At 42.3% G+C, this 13743-nt stretch overlaps 1 protein-coding gene across 8 annotated transcripts in view; it reads right to left on the bottom strand.

Annotated features, from left to right (window-relative positions):
* The window catches only part of PPM1L (protein phosphatase, Mg2+/Mn2+ dependent 1L), a 331904-nt gene extending 321058 nt beyond the window's left edge, over positions 1-10846 (bottom strand). For 4 of the 8 annotated variants that reach the window (XM_086392656.1, XM_086392664.1, XM_086392673.1 and 1 more), the window contains exons 1-2: positions 9706-10846; positions 1214-1274 (exon numbers count right to left, since the gene is read on the bottom strand). In XM_086392656.1, coding sequence (XP_086248782.1) covers positions 1214-1274; positions 9706-10104 — 460 coding nt within the window. In that variant the 5' untranslated portion in view covers positions 10105-10846. Of the gene's footprint in view, positions 1-1213; positions 1275-8778; positions 9110-9705 lie in introns of those variants that run through there. The other 4 variants (XM_086392628.1, XM_086392649.1, XM_086392682.1 and 1 more) reach the window with 2 other exon arrangements.
* Positions 10847-13743: the final 2897 nt, after the last annotated feature.

Raw genomic sequence — 13743 nt, 5'->3', positions numbered from 1 at the left:
TCTATCACAAAGACTGGGCTTGAAATAAGGCCAACTAAGAGAACAAAGTTTTAGGGAGCCTTCTGAGATGGAAACGCAAGACTTTGCACCTACTCAAACTAAACATACCAACTCAGTATTAAAAACAAATGAAAAAATGCTACCTTGCTCTTTAAAATTAACAATCATTTACATATTAGGAAGTTATTGATCCTCCAAAAAAAAAAAAAAAACTGTGCTTCAGTATAAAAGAGTATAAAAGAGAAATTATGCAAATATATACATACACAAAAACCTACATACTTATTCTAAATTCAAACCTTTGGTACTTTAGAATAAAATAAAATATAAATCATTATTGTTTGTTGAGAATGCCTACAGAAGCCTTTCATGAGCTAAGAGGCAAAAATGTTAGGGATTCTCTATAGTGGGATAGAGATTCTGCCAGCAAAGAAGGGGAGTAGCTGAGAAAGACTAAGCATGAGTCACCATCTGCTCTGACTTCTGACCCCTAATTTCTTTAACTTCAGGACTTTCCCAGGTAATTATAAAATCTACCTACCAAGGTACCAGCATAGAGTTTTCAAAAACAACATGTCAAGGGACACAGGGACACAACCGTCAAAGAAGAAACTCCATCTCTTACCAACATGAGAAAACCAGGCACTGTCCACCTAACAATGCTATCTGCACTTTATTGCCCAAATTTAAGATTTGTAGAGCTTCAATTGGAAACTGACAGCACAGGCTTTGGAGGTAAATAGCTCTAAGTTTGAATCCCAGTTTCAAATCCTAGTTTCACCACTTAGGAGCTGTGGACAGTCCTTGGGCAAATTACTTAACCTCTCAGAGCCTTAATTTCTACTTATGTACGTAGATAACACAGTACCTACCTCAAAAAAGTGTCATGATCATTAAAATTTGATAATATATATAAAGTACTGAGGCCTCCCTAGTGACTCAGATGGTAAAGAATCTGCCTGCAATGCAGGAGACTAGGGTTCAATCCCTGGGTCAGGAAGATCCCCTGGAGAAGGGAATAGCTACCCACTCCAGTATTCTTGCCTCGAAAATCCCACGGACAGAGGAACCTGGAGGACTACAGTCGATGAGGTTGCCGAGAGTCAGACAGGACTGAGAGACTAACACTTTGACTTTCATAAAGTACTTTAAATACTCCCTGGAGTATTATATACATTCAATAACTGTCAACCCTTATTATTATTATTATTACCATGAATAGTGGTTTCTTCACTTCTTCTCTGATCCAGAAATCCCACTTCTGGGAATGCACCCTGGAGAAATAACCCAAACTACAGTAAAAGCACAACAATACTTATTACAACCACATTTACTGTTTACAATGGTGAAAAGTCAGAGGAATCTAAATGTATACCAATAAGGAAGCAATTAAGTAATTCATCAAATATCCAGTAAAATATTAGTCCATCACTAAAAAATACATTAGAAATATAACAAAGAATTATGGAGCAAAATAACTGAGTCTATACAAAGTGGGAAAAAAGCCAAGATGTAAAACTATATGTATATCATTATAACAATGTAAAATAATATTTTAAAAACATATAAAAGAAGATGAACAAGTAATACACCAAAATCATAATAGTGGATGTGACAGAATAATGAAATTTGGAGTGATTTTTTTTCTATACGATCATGTAGTCATACTACTTTTATAATTTTAAAATTATTTTTAAATATGTTTAATTTGCTGCAGATTTACTTTAATATTTATTAAATAGAATTATTAAAATGGTAATAAAAATTAAACCAAAAAAATATATTACTGAAGTAGTTCAAAATCAAAATAGAAATTAGGAATAAAACAAATGCTTCAAATATTAACATCCAAATTTAAATATTACTTTTTAAAAATCTGAGTCCCTATGGAATTATGTGTTTACATTTAAACTGGACAGAGCCTGGGAAACATTTTCATCTGAGACTGGATGATATACATATTTTTAAATTTAAAATAAGTATCAGTGAAATGAAATCATTTAAGATATATAAAGATATCCTGTTGTTTTTTAGTCTTAGAAAAGCTATACCTCATAACAAAACCTAAATTATTCCTAGTAACAAAGTAAAACAGTAATAAGTGCCTATTTGAATAAATCAGATATTATATACGATGCCTATTTTCACTGTTTTAAAATGTGTCCATTTAGATAAGGTATGACAGAAATAACATTTTACAAATTGGGGTACTAAACAGTCAACAAACATTTTATGAATCTCAGAAAATGTCTAAAGATAACCGAAAAAAATTCATAGGCAAACTCACACTATTCTCACTATTGCCCAAATCTGCTCTTCTATCAGCTGCCATCTCTCATGTCAGTGGTGCCACACTGGGAAGCCTGGCAGCGGCCTTGCTACTTCAGAGGGTCTCCAATTCATCTTTCCCCCTCTTCAGCAATGACCCACACCCCAGGGTTTCCTCTTCTCTGCTCTGGCCCAGTCTTCCTCAACTGACACCACCCACCACACACACACCCCCTTTCCATCGTATTTATTCATGGTGGTTTAGTTGCTAAGTCATGTCTGACTCTTTGCAATCCCATGTACTATAACCCGCCAGGCTTCTCTGTCCATGGGGATTCTCCAGGCAAGAATACTGCAGTGCATTGCCATTTCCTTCTCCAATCAATCCTCTATATAGATTAGAGGGATTAGGAAACCACGGATTTAAAAGCCATTCCTTTGCTCAAAAATATCTATGGTTCTCCATTATCCACAGCACATGACCCAGGCGCCTCAGCGTGGCTTTCAGTGTCAGGGCTGACAACAGTTCCAGCAGCATCTCCAGCTCCTCACCTGTTTAAACCACAAAGTCCAGGCTAAGACTCCTCAACCGCGAGCCCCAGCACAGCTGTCATTGTGTATCTTGTCATTGTAAATAATCACAATTTGTGACCAATAATGGCTCAAGTACCAAAACTGATGAATTATTTACTTTTTAAACTAAGCTAGAAAGGATTCAGGCTTATTCCTATAATATCTCCTCATTTAACTGCAACAGAAACAGGGATGGAATTTCCACTAGAACACTGTAAACTGCCTATAATTCTGGGTTCCCCATGGAGGGATGTTACACATGAAATCTTATCTGTCGCATGAGTCAGAAAGCTGTTCCCAATCAAGGCTCCTCACAAAGTGGCCTCACCAGAGGCACCTTCCACCTGAAAAGGGAACAAGCGGCCTGCCTCACTTCAAATTGTGGCCAACAACTAAACTTTAAAAGCCACCTTTCTGCTCATAACAAGCGAAGGGAGGGGGACAGAAGGACTCCAGAGGTAACCAGAGACTAAGAGAAGAACTTGTTTTAGAATCACTCTACTCCATCAAGATGAAGACAGCTTATTAGCAGGTTGGAGGCCAAGAATTTCATTTTCTGGGTTTTCCACTCATAGCGCTGAAATGAAGTTTCTTTTTTAAACAAATATACTTAACTTTGAAAAACAGATGATCTAAAAAGCAATATAAAGTATATCATAAAATAGAAGGTATTTAAATAAAGAAGAAAATGTGTGGGCCTCTAGATCGCAGCAGATGGGGAAAGCCTGCTCTAAACAAACAGAGCCGCCTGCCTTTCTTCTCCTGTGCCTGCATTTTACATCTATACCACTTTCACACTTTTTCTTTCACCTGTAATGTTATCTTTTCATTCTCCCTTCACCCAATCTCTGTCTACTAAAATAGGAAGATACAATCAAATGTCAGTTCCTTTACAAAATTTTCCAGGACTCCCCAAGCTCCCTTCGTCAGGCCAACACTCTCTTGCAGGTAGTCCAACTGCATCTTGTAGTTCTGCTATTTCTTTAAAAAACTTATCTCTTCAAGTAGATGGAATGCTCCCTGAGGGCAGAGAATGTCTATGGGCATCACAGAGAACATAACTCTTGTTTGCCACAAGCCGCAAACTATACAGAAAACCCATGTTTAATTAAACTGAATTCCTAAACAATCTGTTCAGAAGATGCAACAAAGTCAGCACTCAGGATCCTACCTTCACCTACAAACAGCCACTGAGCACAGGACAGGGGTGGATTATTAAAGGGAAAGTGCCTCCCTCTTTGGGGGCAGAAAGGTTAATGTGCCATTGAAAGCCAAAACAATCTGACTTTTCTCTTAAACCATAAGGCATTTGTCCACACTAAATCTACAGGCTTCTAGTATGTCAATAATGTGGGAGTCCAAAATTTACTAACAGCAGCAGTAATGTCTGAAAAGCAGATCATTCATTGTGCCACTTATAATTTATTTATTTGGAACTACTATGTCTTATTTCAGAAATATCTAATGAAACACATAAACATATATACCACAAGATAAACTGGCATATCTAAAAGGAGAAAGAGAAAAATGGGACAAAAGAAAAGTAAACGTAGGAAATACAAAGTTTCCTGGGAGTAAGCCTCAGTTGATGTGCCAAATTAATAAAATTCTCCACTCTTGCTAGAGGTAGGTCAGGGGTTTGGCTCTAACACTTCTGGCAGCCAACAAACACAAGATAAGCCAATCATGATTCAGCATCCTTTTGATAAAAACAAAGGGCACTCAGTGAACTCTCCCTCCCTTGGTCCTTATCAAGAGAATACTATCTAAGGTAACAAAGTCCTCAATGACATCCTGCAGTTGATCTGTCAAAACATTTTGGAAGACCATCCTTCATACTAATCCTCATAGGCAAATGCCAGCACACGCATCAGTAAATACAAAATGACAGAGAAGAAGGTGATCAGGGCAACCGAGGTACACTGCTCCCTGCAGGTCTAGATCTATCAGAAACAGATTTTATTCTATCTAGACTAAATCTAAAATCCAGAGGTTTCAGGCATCCAACTCTCTTTGAAATTATAAACAAAACTTGATGCTCATCTCCATTTTTCTGGGGGATATGTCTATAGTTTCATAACATCTTCAAAGAGAAGCATGACTTAAGAAAAGTTAAGAACCACTGATCTAAAGAACCAGACTGTATATATCCTTCAGGCAACCCTTCGTAAGCAGTTTTTCTTCTGAGCTTCTAAGTGCTAAGCCTCAAGACTATAGCTTCTGACAAGCATCTGAAGTATAGCTTCTCTCTGAAGTTATGTGTAGAACTCTAAGCTTAAACCACTGGCCAAATTGTGTGTTAGTTGTATGATACAATGATACATGACTTTGAATACAGTAATGCCCATAAGCATACAGAGTACATAACAATTATTTCTCCACATAGTTTCAGCCGTGAACATTGAAAAAAGTGCCTCAAAGGATCAGTGGTATTTCTTCTAGTTAATATAAAAAGTTTAAAAACAAAAAACACCTTTTGCCTGTGAATAAAAATTACAGATAAGTGCCAAAAACAATTTTCCTAGATAAACAGTATTTTATAATCTTAACCTTTCCACATTCGTTGATACAATCTACACTTTTTTTTTTTCCTTTTTGTTGCTTTAATTTGCATTATACAGCAAAACAGTCATTGCCTTGACTTTAGACACACACACAGAGTCAACCATCTACCCATAGTATGGTGGTCAGAATGTCTCAAGGGCCCAAGGGCATCAAGTGAGGAAGCCGGCCCAGAGCAACTCTAAAAAAAAAAAAAAATGGCTCATTACGATAGCATCCATCTAGAAGCCACAGCCATTCTGGGTCTGGTCCTCAGTATAACAGGTCCAGAGACATAGCTTTGTCAAAAATAAATAGTGAATAGACTCAAGAGAACTAACTCATGTTAACTTAACTCATAAGAGGCTAAAGTACAAATCAGAATACCAATTTACCAATTAATCATAAAGAATATTCCTTTTTACTCATCAGAAAATTTTCACCTGAAGTCTGGATGCTACTTCCCCAATGCTGCTGCTGCTGCTAAGTCGCTTCAGTCATGTCCGACTCTGTGCGACCCCATAGACTCCTCCCCATAGGCTCCTCCGTCCATGGGATTTTCCAGGCAAGAGTACTGGAGTGGGGTGCCATTGCCTTCTCCATCCCTAATGCTAGGATACCTGAAATTCTAAATAAATAATTGGTTCACCAAAAGTTCAAACAAGCAGTGCTAGAGAGTTTGGTAGATACCTAATGAATTATCTATTTCCAATATACTACTTTCTAGTGATCAAAGTTGTGGCTTTCATGGGTAGAGTCTCTTTCCTTCTGTTGAATACTGTTGCCCCAATACTGCGGACTTCTTGGTCTCTAAGCCTTCTTCTTCCACATCCTTCTACCCATCAAGTATTTTTCTAGATAGGCTATTAAATAACTGATGAAGGTGAACCTCACATGCATTATTATCCATAGTTTTCAGACTAAAAACTCCCAGATAAAGTTGCTTAAGCAAACTTGCCCGAGGTCACAGACAGTTTAAAGCAGAGCGCAGACTGAAAACCTATACATTTAACCTTGCAGTAAATACAGCTTCAGGGTGTCTTTCCCAGGGCCTCTGACCTCCCACTTTGATTAAAATGACAATGTTCCAATAAGACCCTAACTATAATCACAGTTCAGTTCAGTTCAGTCGCTCAGTCTGTCCGACTCTGCGACCCCATGAATCGCAGCACGCCAGGCCTCCCTGTACATCACCAACTCCCGGATAACCGCAAGCACACCATAACTATAATTTCTGGTATACAAGTCTATCTCTCTTACCAAATTGAAACTCTTTGAGGAAAGGAATTGTATCTCATTCATCAGTGTATCCCTAATGTGATATCTATTTACCTAGGTAAATATGCAAATAAATTTGTCCACTGGTTTAATATAAAGATTATCAAACTGAAGGCCTTGAATAAGCCATGCAGTCTTAGGAAAGTCACAGCTTCTCCTGCCATCGGTAAACATATCATCTAAAAAACAGAATGAAACAGATACACAAGGTGGCTGAGGTTCTTTCCATATCTAAAAGCACTACCATTGAAGACGGGTCCTGATTTTTAGCAGCCTATCTTATTAGTCTGAATTATTATAAATAAATTAAATTCCTCATTTATCTTCCATACTACACTACCGACAACACATAGTTATATACACAGAGTTCAGAAAAAGCTTCCTCTTTTCTGATAGGTGATAACCATCATCTGTACCAAAATCAAACAGTGGCACCCTCCTCTGGTGAATATTAAAGGAGTTAAACCACACAAAAGACAAGATTTAGATGGTGGGATTTTCTTTGAATGAAAGAAAAAGCAAAAGAGAAGCTACCTAATATTATTTGCCATCACATTCCGAATAGCAATTAAATAGCTCCTTTTTATAAGTTTATTTTGTCCTAAAACAAAGCCAAAATGAATGAACTGGCTACAGTCTGTACAATGTCATACAGAGAACAATTATTCTACTTTTCAGTGTACTGATAATACTTATTATTTTGCAAACAGCAAACTTTTTAATGTAAGGCACAATGAAACTCATTTCATAGTCTGGCTAACGATGATCTCCTTTATTATTTAAAAATTTAATAAAAAGCCTTATACAGGTAAAATACTTCCAATTAAATAGAAGCATTTATTATGGCCCTTTTCTGACTGATACATCTACCAGAATACTGAATTTTTCAACCTGAAATCTGTTGGAGTCTTCAACACATAAGTTTTAGAATATCGACTTGGAAGAAAAGTTTAAAACACCCCATTTACTTACATGTTCAAACATAACAATCCAGCACACCCAGACAAGCACAGCCCAGAGTTTCACAACATTAATACTACATCCAGACCTTTAAATTAATAAAAACTGTACTTTCTAAGACAAGAATCAGACCTGCCAACAATTTTCATGTAAAAGTATGTAATAAACATAATCTTTATTAAATGATTTATAAGAATCGAGGAACAGTGGAAACCTACATTACCATATGTAAAATAGATAGCCAATGGGAATTTGCTGTATGACTCAGGGAACTCCAACCAGGGCTCTGTAACTACCTAGAGGGGTGGGATGGGGAGGTAGGTGGGAGGGAGGCTCAAGAAGGAGGGGACATATGTATACCTATGGCTGATTCATGTTGACGTTTGGCAGAAACCAACACAATACTGTAAATCGATTATTCTTCAATTAAAACAAATAAATGTAAAACATTTTTTTTAAAGACATAAAATGAAAATATAGACATTCTGACTCAAACCAGGAAACAAATCAGTCATGATATTGGCAACCTCCTCCTTCAGATATGTTTTTACCCAAGTACACAGTGGCCCTTCCCTCAATTAACTTCACATCTTGGCCCTTAGTTAACTCCACACCTTTCACCCACTCAAAGGAAAAGAACCCCAAGCTATATAAGAGGCTACAAAATTACAATCCGTCAGAAAACTTCGTTTTGAAACACAGAACACAGAAAGGCTAGGGTGGATGAAAAATCGCAAAAATTTATTTCAGTTCTACCAAATAAACTTTCCAACTATTAGTAAGTTGTCATTCCTGGCAAAGTTGGTTCTACCAGGCAGTTAGATGCAGTATGTTGTAAAGATTAGCAGAGTGGTGGCTGAAGTGACTTGGTACCAAAAGAGACAACCAGTTGAGAGCTCTCTCAGTGTTCACCAAAAACAAAGAACAAGCTTGAAAGAGAATTCCCGCTACAGCCCACCCAGAGACCATAAAATGAGGGGAGGGTTGGATGGGAGTATGGGGTGGAGGGGAGTGATGAAGAAGGGGTGGCAAAGGTGGGGGGAGGGGCGGGGATATGAGTAAGAAAGTACGCTTAAAAAAGAAAGTGTGCAGCAATGAAACACCATTCCAAACTGCCAGATTTAGAGATGGGGTGGCTGAACCACGTTTACCACTCACTTCGCCTGGGCCCATGCCCAAGGACCAATGCCAATTCTCGCTCCGACCTCCAGGAAATCTGAGCCCCGGCAAGCAATCAGGATGCCGCAGAAATGCTGGAAAAGGACCTGAACCTCTAACGTCATCTCTCGCTCCCGCATGAACGCCCGAATAAAAGAATTTAGAAGCAAGGAGACGTCTCCGTCCCACGCCGGCTAGGGGAATTTCGCAGAGATGAAATCTGGGCATCGCTACCTCTGCGGGCTTTGCCACCTCTTCTAAAGCCAGAGGGACCTCGGTCCCGCGCCTCGATCCAGCTAAAAGCGGCCCGCCAGCTAAGCGCCGCTGTCAAGTGGCCGGATTGCACATGCAAAGTTAATGGAATTGGGAAGGAGCCCAGCGCTGCCCCTTCGGGTTACTCCTCTGGGAGAAGAACATGGAAAGGAATCACAGCTTCCTCCATCCTCACTAAGCACTCACTGACTCGTATCTGCAGATGTTATCTTTTTCCTAACAAGAATCAAAGATACTTTATTCCTTCTTTGTGCCTAGTTCGGGTTCCAACCCATAACAGGGCGCTGAGGCCCTGGACCAAAGTTAGACAGTAGAAACCATTAACTCTCCCAGGAAAACTAGCACAGTCATTTGCTGCGTTCTGGCCTTGAAAAACTTCATAAATTATGAGGCACGAAATAGGTTATAGATGACCCTCCCTCCCTCGCATAGGACCCTCTGTACAAAAGGTCTGGATCCGGAAGTGTTTTTGACAACTTGGTCATATTTGGAACCAGTGGCTCGGTCCAACCCACCACCAGGTAGGTCATCACCACGCCCCTCGCACCCAGTCCTACCGGCTGCGCACACAACGTCCTGTAGTTCACACACACACACACACACACACACACACACACACACACACACACACTCAAAGTCTCAGAGAATTCCTACCTCGCCCCCGTGCCCGTCGAAGATCCCGAAGATAGAGGGGTGCGTCTTGTTGGCTAGGTCCGTAAGAACTTCGAAACGGTCCTCCATGTGGTCTCTCCGACCCTGGATGGAATACACCGCCACATTGTGGCTCTTGAACTCCCAGGTCTTGGAGAACTCAGCCTCCAGCACGTCGAGCCCCCCTAGTCGATCGTTCTGCATGATCTCGGCCACCTTGCCCTTCACCATCTTCACGGCGTCCCGGCTGGATTTGACGATAGTCTTCACCTCGTCCGTGTGGAAGAAGTAACTCCACAGCGCCAGGCTGATGCACAGCAGGAACAGCGTCTCGGGTCTCAGCAAGAAGTAGCGCATGATGCGACCCAGGAGAGATAGCAAAGTCATTGTATCCTCTATCATTTATTATCGCTAGAGCCCTAACCACCAGCAGCGACGCGCGCCCCGAAGGCTGGCTGGGTCCCGGAGCACTGCGGGGACAGCCCGCGGGGAGGGAGGCGGAGCAGCAGCCGAGGGTAGGCGGGGGGAGGAGGCTCACGGAGCCGGGCGGGAGGCAAACGATCCGGCAGCTCCGAGCCGGTCCGACGAACAGAGGCAGTTTCCCTTTTGTCTCCCGGCCTCGGCGGCCCGGAGGCTAGCGCCCTGCGTACCGGCGCCGGTGCCCGCCGCCAGCTACCCCTCCCTACGCCCCTTTGTGAGGCGGCGGCTGCGGCGGCCGAGACGCCAGCGGTGGCAGAGCAGCCGCGGGTGCCGGGGCTGGACGAGAGAAATCAAGTTTAAGTTGAACCGGGCGGGTCTGCGGCGGTGGGCTGGAGAGTTTCTGGGCGCCGGCGCCCGCGCGGCCCCTCGGCTGGGGCCCCTCGCCCCTCCCGGGAGCGATCTGCAGGTGAGGAAGCGCGAGGCACGAGAGCCCCGCAGGCGAGGGATGCACGTCCCCTTGGTCGCCGCCGCAGGGGAGCGCACAGCGGGCCAATCGCTCCGAGTCCTTCAGACAAGCCGGAGGGGCCTCAGAGAATAAAACTTTAGCGGGAGCCTGGGCAGAGGCGGGGATACCTGGAGCCGGGGACGCAGCAAGAACGGCGCGGAGCCGCAGGCGGCCGGCCGGGCTCTGCCTGCCTCTCCCCAGCACCTCCCAGCTGCGCTCGGCTCGGCTCGCGCGCTCCCTCCTCGCGCCGCCGCTCGCGCTCGCCCCGCCCCGCGCGCGCTCGCCCCGCCCCGCCTCGCTCCGCCCCCTGAGCCGGGACTAAAGGCCTGGAGGTGCTCGCGCCGAGCTGTCAAAGGCCGAGGCCGCTCAGCCTGGCGCGCTTGCAGCTGCGGGAGGTCCGGACGAACCGAAGGGGAGGGAAGGGGTGCGTCTGCAACGGAGCTCGAGTGGATGGTCTTGTGTGCCTCCTGTGCGAGCTCTCAGGACAACATAAAACTGACCCTGGTGGTCTGATCGGTGGTTTTCTGGGAGCCACGGCTACCGGCTGGAAAGCAGAGGGTAGCACTTGAGCGTCCCCCCCTCTGGCTGGAGGCATGGTAGTGCGGTCTCCGCATTGCCAGGCATAAGGCAAGCGAGAAGGGACGCACTTCTTGCTCGCAAAGCAAGGCAGAGAGGCTCGGACCCTTGGTTTTCTGTGACAGAGGCCTACCAGGATCTCCCGAGAGTCTGAGAGAGATCGTCCGACCTAAAAGGCTTCTCTCGACGAGAAAAGATCGAAAACAGCAAGATATGAGGATTCAGGGCCACGTGGGAGTACGTTCTGATAATAACCTCGGGAGGGTTAAGGATGGGCTGGCCCCTCTGCGAGCCGCAGCCCCTGGAGTGGGGACTTAGCCATGAAGGCCTTTCCGGGGTCGCAACCCTTCCACAAAAAGACACAGAGTCAGCTAGAATACGGAAACAAGGGAGCCTGAAAAGAAAATATTGTGTTGCTACCCCTGTCCAGGAAGACGAGTGCTGATCTGCAGCTTCCAGTCCGCTGGAGAATAGAAGCTGTCTTATTCCCAACCCAGCCAGAGGCTGTCTCCGAAAGCACTCCTGACTTAGAGTGATCCCGACTACGTTTTAAAAAAATAAAAGGAGTAAAACACAGGAGGAAAATACACCAAAATGTTAACGATGATTAACTACAGTAATAAATTGTATGTGGTTTTCGTTTTCTGATTTGAACTTGTGTCTGCTTTCTACAACTTTTCCAACGATTTTACAAATGGCATAGATTGCCATCTTAACCCGAAAAAAAAGGAAACTTTGACATTTCAATGACATATACAACATGATCTCAATTATATACATATGCATAGAAAAGGAAGGAAATGAGAAGAATTGTTAACATTGTTCTATTTTTGACAGCTCAGATTTGGTCTCCTGTTCTAATTTGCACTTTATGGTATTTTCCACATGATAAATAGAGAAAATAAGCAGTTTAGAAATGAATGAGATCATTCTGTTCAAAAGTCATAAATCGAAAGTCATGAAATTCGAAAATGAGATAATGAATTCAAAAGCCTTCAGGAACTCTAAAGCAAAGGTAATACATTAGTGTTATAATGCAAATAAGTTTATAATATTTCTTGCTGTAAATTAGCAAATGGATTTAGTGTGCACTATCAGTCTCTCTGTACATGAATCTATTTCTCTGTGGCAAAGGCAACTTGCAGGTAAGTTGATCAAGACTTCAAAACTACAAGCCAAACCAGGTACCAGGGAAAAAAATTCCAAACCTAGGAGTCCATCCAACCTGTCCATAACACTACTACATTGATGACAGCAGCAGACATTCATGGGAGGCATACCTAAACAAAGAAGAGAAACGACTGCACTGGTCTCTCTGGAGGTTAAATAGCAAAAGGAGGATTTGACTTGATTACAAATGTAGATATCCTGCAGGTTCTGTGGAGGTTTTTCATGACATTTACATCTAAGTAGTTCTTGTGTGCATTCATTTGTGTGTAAATCAATAAAGTGATTTTTCAAGTGGACCCTAAAGGCATTTTCTTATTTCTATTAAGAAATTAATCTAGTTTACAGGGTGATTTTTTAAATGCCCTAAGTAAGCTTTTTGTTAATTTACTGTGAATTTTTTAATTTTTATAAAACCATTGTTTATTGTATGACAGATCTGAGAAACTTTATGAAATTATATTTGAAATTTATGTCTTTTAAAAATTTTTATTGGTATATAGCTGATAAGTCGGAGAAGGCGATGGCACCCCACGCCAGTACTCTTGCCTGGAAAATCCCATGGACGGAGGGGCCTGGTGGGCTGCAATCCACAGGGTCACTAGGAGTCGGACACGACTGAGCGACTTCACTTTATTTTTTCACTTTCATGCATTGGAGAAGGAAATGGCAACCCACTCCAGTGCTCTTGCCTCGAGAATCCCAGGGACAGGGAAGCCTGGTGGGCTTCGGTCTATGAGGTCACACAGAGTCGGACACGACTGAAGCGACTTAGCAGCAGCAGCAGCAGCAGCTGATAAGTTGCGTTAGTTTCAGGTGTACAACAAATTGAATCAGTTATATGTATACATCTATCCACTCTTTTTAAGATTCTTCTCTCATATAGGTTGTTACAGAGTATTGAGTAGAGTTCCCTGTGCTATACAGTGGGTCTTTTTTAGTTATCTATTTTATATATAGTGGTTGGGAAGATCCCCTGGAGGAAGGCATGGCATCACCCTCCAGTATTCTAGCCTGGAGAATCCCCATGGACAGAGGAGCCTGGGGGGCTACAGTCCGTAGGGTCACAAAGAGTCGGATACAACTGAGCGACTAAGCACACATGGTGTGTATATATCTACCCCAATCCCTCAATTTATCCCTTCCCCTGTGAATTTTAATATATATGAAAAATAAATAAGATCTTTCTCTAGTGACAAACTTTAGCTTATTACTTGAGATTATAAAGGTTTTTAATGTGCATCAACTTATTGCCATTCTCATAACAATTCTATGAAGAAGATAGAACAGCTACTATCTCTGTTTATAAATACAAGGAAGGTGAGGCACAAAGATACTAAATAAATGTCACAATTCAGCAAATATGAAACTGG

The sequence above is a fragment of the Bos grunniens genome, chromosome 1 (genome assembly GCF_055505025.1).
Source record: "Bos grunniens cultivar Pamir isolate PY7600 chromosome 1, Bosgru_T2T1.0, whole genome shotgun sequence".
Classification (NCBI taxonomy): Eukaryota; Metazoa; Chordata; class Mammalia; order Artiodactyla; family Bovidae; genus Bos; species Bos grunniens.
This window is presented reverse-complemented; position numbering and strand designations above follow the sequence as displayed.